Source organism: Olea europaea, chromosome 3 (assembly GCF_002742605.1).
Source record: "Olea europaea var. sylvestris chromosome 3, O_europaea_v1, whole genome shotgun sequence".
In the NCBI taxonomy this organism is placed as follows: domain Eukaryota; kingdom Viridiplantae; phylum Streptophyta; class Magnoliopsida; order Lamiales; family Oleaceae; genus Olea; species Olea europaea.
Window position 1 is genome coordinate 17,432,570 of NC_036239.1, and position 6,246 is coordinate 17,438,815.

General features: G+C 35.4%; 1 protein-coding gene across 1 annotated transcript; it reads left to right on the plus strand.

Annotated features, from left to right (window-relative positions):
• The first annotated feature begins 2,923 nt into the window (after window positions 1–2,923).
• On the plus strand, window positions 2,924–5,694 carry LOC111387805 (cinnamyl alcohol dehydrogenase 1-like). Its single transcript, XM_023012396.1, has 5 exons — window positions 2,924–3,118; window positions 3,304–3,417; window positions 3,963–4,190; window positions 4,630–5,069; window positions 5,328–5,694. Exons 1-5 carry the CDS (start codon window positions 3,030–3,032, stop codon window positions 5,528–5,530), a joined length of 1,074 nt encoding a protein of 357 aa, XP_022868164.1. The 5' UTR covers window positions 2,924–3,029; the 3' UTR covers window positions 5,531–5,694.
• The last annotated feature ends 552 nt before the right edge of the window (window positions 5,695–6,246 follow it).

Below are 6,246 nucleotides of genomic sequence, written 5' to 3' on the forward strand. Positions count from 1 at the left end.
TTGGTTGCATTCCTATGGACATTAATTTGAAAAGCACATATCTCATAGTCCTAGATGCTATATTGTTGAATGTGTGTCGTTTTGGGCATGACTTAATCTCCAATTGTTGAAATTTTAGAGATTCCATACAATGACATAGAACTTGCTTGATCTATTGTCAAGGTTAAATGAGCCATGCATATTAGTGAATTTGCGCTTAGCATATACACGAATTGGACATTTCAAACACCAAAAAGGCCTATGAATACACACATGTTTAAGACACTGCCCACATCACCCTCCGTCCCTTATTTTACACTACCATTTGACACACCAAACGAACTCCGATTGAGCTGAAATTTGGGTATGTGCTAGACCTCATTGCATACTTTCATATGCCCGGACGTTGCCCGGGACAATCTTGATAATTCTCGATGGTGCCCGGGGCCGAAGGTGTACACTCAATCATGACTCCAACCCTTTCACTATGAGCATATTCACCCAAATTTTCTTAGTTTTCGTATGGACTATACATTTATACTATTCTAATCATCATACGTTGTTCATTACACACCGTGGTAGTATACATGCACATTGAAACAAGTTTGGGGGATTTGTGAATTACGTGCTTTTCATTTCATGCGATTTCTCGCTATACAACAAGATGTTTAATGCTAGCTATTTTCCAACTTTGCAGGATGCCACCAAAACGAACTTCAAAAGGGAAAGAAAAGGTTGGCTCATCATCCGACACAGCACGTACTCGAGTGCTTGAAGGAGGGATACAGAGATTTTTGACTTCCGAGGCAGCAGCCCGATATGAAAATATAGTGAGTCGATGGACAGTGACACCAGAGCGGGCTGTTAAATTGGATTTCCTGATTTCAAGTTGACCACTTTGGTGCATAACTGTGGATGGGGTAAAGTAGTGGAGCAGCTACATCGGATTTATAAATTGTTGGTAGGGGAATTTTACGCCAACTTCAATACAGAAATTGACACACCAGGGTCCGACCACCTGCATCAGACTTGGTCAGGGGAAAATGGATCAAAAATTTTCTGAAGTTTAGACTTTAGTTACTACCATAAAATTCTAAATTTAACCCTGTGAAAAATGGTTTGCTTGCTGATTTGGCATATCTGTCACTTCCTTTCTCTTTATCTTCTAGCCCTAATGTTGAATAACTGTCTTAAATGTACCGTATTAGTTAATTTATGGTGTAAATTTATTTCTTATATTTCGTTGAAAAGTTATTTTCTATTTTCACATAAAAAGGAGTTGTTTCATATTTTTTTTCCAAATTGAACTAAGCTTTATTTCAATAATGTCATCCAACATAGCAAGTGAGGTAAAAAGTGAAGGATATCGCTATTTGTACACTTTGTTTGACAGATAGGATGATAGATTCAACTTTTGGGAATATTTCAAGTTTTTTTTTTTTTTTTCACAAACTCCACATCAACAAGAAACATTTCATCTATAATCATTTTTGTCAAAGAAAGTGTACAACTAACTTAATTCAAAATTCAATTACAACTAATCCAACAATCTTGCTATAGCGACAGGTTCAATGACAGAGAGGATACGTATCAATACATGATTGAATAGTTTGAAAAAAATACAATACTCAATCACTATCTGCCACACCACCATGTCACATCCATCATTGTCACTGACTCTGGTCAAGTATCATTTTTCCTAATCCAATTACAGGAGGAGGAGCAAATGAAGCAAAATCAGGGGTCACCCTTTTTCCCTCGAGGGGAGTAAGAAGACACTTACCAATACATACTTCTTTTATTAGACTCCTGGTGAAAATATTTTCCATTTTTTAATAGAAAAATACAATGTGATACAGCATTTAAATCAGATTACACCCAGCACAATTAACTCGAAAAGAAAAGGATGGTGATAATACATGACATAGCATTTTCACCTAATCCTTCAAAGAAAATCGGTTATTTGTTCGTTGATAACTCATAAATAAATGTTTAGAATCGTGCCCGATGACATAAACTTTGGTTGTATTCTATCATCTCAATAAGGAGTCAACATTTTAACTAGAATCGAACCAATATAGTCGATTTCAGTTTAGATCCAAAAATTACATGAAATTGAATGTCCCACTTTCAAAATATTCAAAGTTTAATCTGTGGTTCTAGTTCTAAAAATACTTGGACCGAAACCTAATAGGAATCACATTTTTCTTTTAATTTTTTATTCTTTTCACTTTCACATATTGTGTAATTGTCCGAAGACGTTCACTAATACTAGATACAGGAAAGACATTAGTATCAATGCCTTTGGTTTCATTTACAAAATGTCTGAATTTTAATGAATAATTTCGAATCTTGAAATACACGTATTGAATTCATGCCTATTCCTACTCTCTACAATGAGAAAATAATGGATATAGAACATATTTATCCAAAGCGACTTTGTACCACCTAATCTTTTTCTGTCAATTCAAAAAATAGAAAAATACGTTGATGAATAAAATATATATATATATATATATATATATATATATATATATATAATTTACTTGTTGATTATAACTCAACAATTTAGTATCCTTGACACTTTATAATAGGGCAAGCAATTTTATTTATCATCAATAATTGCTAATATCAATCTAGGTGAGATATATGACATTAAATGATATGTCCAATTATTCCATATGATTCATTTAATTGGATCTAATTGTTAGTATCATCTAAATTGATGTTAAACATCATATGTCGCAAATATAATAATAATTATTATTATTTTATTTTTTTTAAAGACATATTGCGCCCTTTTTTTCAATGCATTTGTTGGGAATTTCGCAGCCAATCACGTATCAACAAATCGTATAGGTTGAAAACTTTAATCAAACTTTGTTAAAATGCACTTCTCACCAACCCCACCACCCACTACTAGACCTTGTTTGCTGTCTTTCCTTCAAAATTATCTTTTGTGTCTATATAGTTAGACATAAATGCACCATCTCTAGTTCTCAAGATTCATTCTTCTTGTCACTCTGTAACACATAGAGAAATTTGAAGACATGAGCAGGGTAGATATCGAGAGAACAACAACAGGGTTTGCTGCAAAAGACCCTTCTGGGATTCTCTCACCCTATACTTACACCCTAAGGTATATCTAACTTTAAGGCAGAAAAAGAAGTTAAAATCTCAATCCTCGTCCTGAAGTTTTGTTTACTAGTTCACACCAAACATACCCTTGATCATTTTTTCTCTTGTATATATATATTTTTTTTCTTTTTTATAGTTTAGGATGAATTTTGTAATTAATTTTGGCTTGGGGAAATGTGTTAACAGAAACACGGGCCCTGAAGATGTTTATGTGAAGGTGATAAGCTGTGGGATTTGCCATACTGATATTCACCAAATCAAGAATGATCTTGGCATGTCCAACTACCCCATGGTTCCTGGGTAATATTCCTCTCAGTATATATATATATTTTTTCTATCATGTAAAGGTCATCCTTATAAAGGAGGAAAGTCGAGGTAGGTTGATTGGCAGCATAAAATTTTGGCAAATGGAATCATAATAAATATTTCATTCATTGGTTGTTCCCTGTTAGCTACGGCCAGGAATCAATTGAATTGGCGAAAAAAGAATTCATGTAGCCGGCCTAAAACTGTTTCTTTTGACAAAACCAAACATGTTATTTTGGATTTAGTGCTGTCTTCTTTTTATTTAATAATTCATAGGTCACAAGCCTTCATGGAATTATACGACATTATTGTTCACAAATCTTTAACCATTAATAATATTTGTGAATAGGTATTCGTGATAGATATGATAATGATAAGACAACTACTTATTGCAATCTTATATTTATTATGTGCATCTATTGAGTGTTTGGTAGAGATGATTGGAGAATATTGTCTAATTGTTTCCGAGTACTGAGTACCAAACATGCATCGAATGTTTTGTGCTGAATTGTTGTCCCTATTTTTGAGCTTCTATATAGGCATGAAGTGGTAGGTGAGGTGGTGGAGATTGGATCAGTTGTAACCAAGTTTAGAGCCGGAGACGTTGTAGGAGTCGGTTGTCTGGTAGGATGCTGCGGGAACTGCCACCCTTGCAAATCGGAAATCGAGCAGTACTGCAACAAGAAGATTTGGTCGTACAACGATGTCTACACAGATGGCAATCCCACACAAGGAGGATTTGCTGGCGCCATGGTCGTTAATCAAAAGTAAGTGTCCATATGACTTATTTATACTTCTTGATTTATCCAACCAATATTTGAATTAGATTTTTTGGACTCAAGTTACTGGTGTTTTTGATTAGTTCAATATGACAAGAACTTGGGATCAGCCACCAATATCAACCTTATTCCTCTCAGTGTCGTCACCTATCTACTGAAAGAATGCAAAAGGCGGAAATGTTTTAATCTAATGGAGAATTAATGTATTGACAAAAAATTTCATTCCATCTGTTCTCTATCTTTCCTTTAAGAATTCCCACAGTAATATGTACCCTAGGTTCTCTTTAAGTATCACCACATGTCGTTTTATCTAGTATGAATATGCATATATCGAAGAATTTTTCTGAACTTTCTTCAATTGATCCAAGTTTTTTAAGAGAGAGTTTTTGTTTATTCGAGTTTTTAGGTGATTTATACTTCTTTTTAGGTTTGTTGTGAAGATTCCTGATGGTATGGCACCGGAACAGGTAGCGCCTCTACTCTGTGCCGGAGTGACAGTGTACAGCCCCCTGCACCATTTCAACCTCAAACAGAGTGGCCTAAGAGGGGGGATTTTGGGGCTCGGAGGGGTTGGACACATGGGAGTGAAGATAGCAAAGGCCATGGGACATCATGTCACTGTCTTTAGTTCTTCAGACAAGAAGAGAGTCGAAGCACTGGAAGACCTTGGCGCAGATGAATACCTCGTTAGCTCTGATTCCAGTCGAATGCAAGAGGTTGCTGACTCACTGGATTACATCATTGACACGATTCCAGTTTTCCATCCTCTCGAGCCTTACCTTTCTTTGTTGAAAGTTGATGGAAAATTGATCTTGATGGGCGTTATTAATACTCCATTGCAGTTCATCACCCCCATGGTTATGCTTGGTGAGTTTCGGTTTTTTCATCTATCTGTCTATCATTATTCAAACACAGTATAGTTCACTTTAACAAACAAAACGTTAAGGAAGATGAAGTACAACATCGTGTGGTCATCCAAGGGGAGGCACTTTTCTATCCGAGCATATCTAAATTCTAGTTCTCTCATTGGAATGAACGAGATTTTAGCTTTTATTTTCCCTTACCCTTAATACTCGTGGGCTGCTTACCAGTATCCAAAATGTTTGATTACATTAATAAATGCAGGGAGGAAGACGATCACTGGAAGCTTTATCGGGAGCATCAAGGAGACGGAGGAAATGCTAGAGTTCTGCAAGGATAAGGGTGTTACTTCAACTATTGAGGTGGTTAAATTGGACTACATAAACACCGCGTTTGAGAGGTTGGAAAAGAACGACGTTAGGTACAGATTTGTCGTCGATGTGGCTGGCAGCAAACTTGACCAATGAAAACACAGAATGGATACAAGCTTACATATTTAAGTTCTGTTTTTCTTAAGACTTATGCATACTAAGCAAAACTGAGAGTTATGTGTTCTTGTTCTTTTTCTTCGAAGACAATCAAATCTGGGTTTTGTTCATTTCTTGGATAATATAATCAGTACTTCGAAGTTGTTGAAAGTAGTGGATGTTAATGCAATTGGTTAGAGTTCTTGAAGGTCTTAACCGATAATGATGCCCAAACTCAACGTAAAAGCTTGCAAGTCTCTCCAATAACAAAACAAGAAACAGTCAGGAGAATAAAGAGCACAAGAGATTTTAAGTCAGGAGCTTTCTTTATTAATGAATCAAAAAACAGCCTCTAGAGAATTCAAGCACTCATTCACACACTTTCTCTTTTCTTTGTACACAAAGATTTTGGCTTTAGTTATAATTCTGTTATTATCCTTGTTAGCAGTTAGTTGAGAGAACTACTTGGCCTATAACAGAATTATATCTTCCCTCAACTAAGTCAGACATCACCTATCAAATGGCTGACATCCTTCACAACAGTGGAGAGAATGTTTAAATGATTATGCCTCCCATTGAACCCCATTTTTTGGGGGAAAAGGTCAAACTAGAATTTTAATCACACGAATAATTAGATTCGTAACTTTTATCAATATTTACAATACACATTATATCAACTTATATTAAAATCTGCTAAAACTTTTATCAAAAGTTTC

Excerpts from the sequence above, each read along its gene's own strand:
- LOC111387805 (XM_023012396.1), top strand. The coding sequence starts at position 3,030 with ATGAGCAGGGTAGATATCGAGAGAACAACAACAGGGTTTGCTGCAAAA. Across the intron at positions 3,418-3,962 it reads AACTACCCCATGGTTCCTGG|GCATGAAGTGGTAGGTGAGG; the intron begins GTAATATTCCTC and ends GCTTCTATATAG. Across the intron at positions 5,070-5,327 it reads CACCCCCATGGTTATGCTTG|GGAGGAAGACGATCACTGGA; the intron begins GTGAGTTTCGGT and ends TAATAAATGCAG.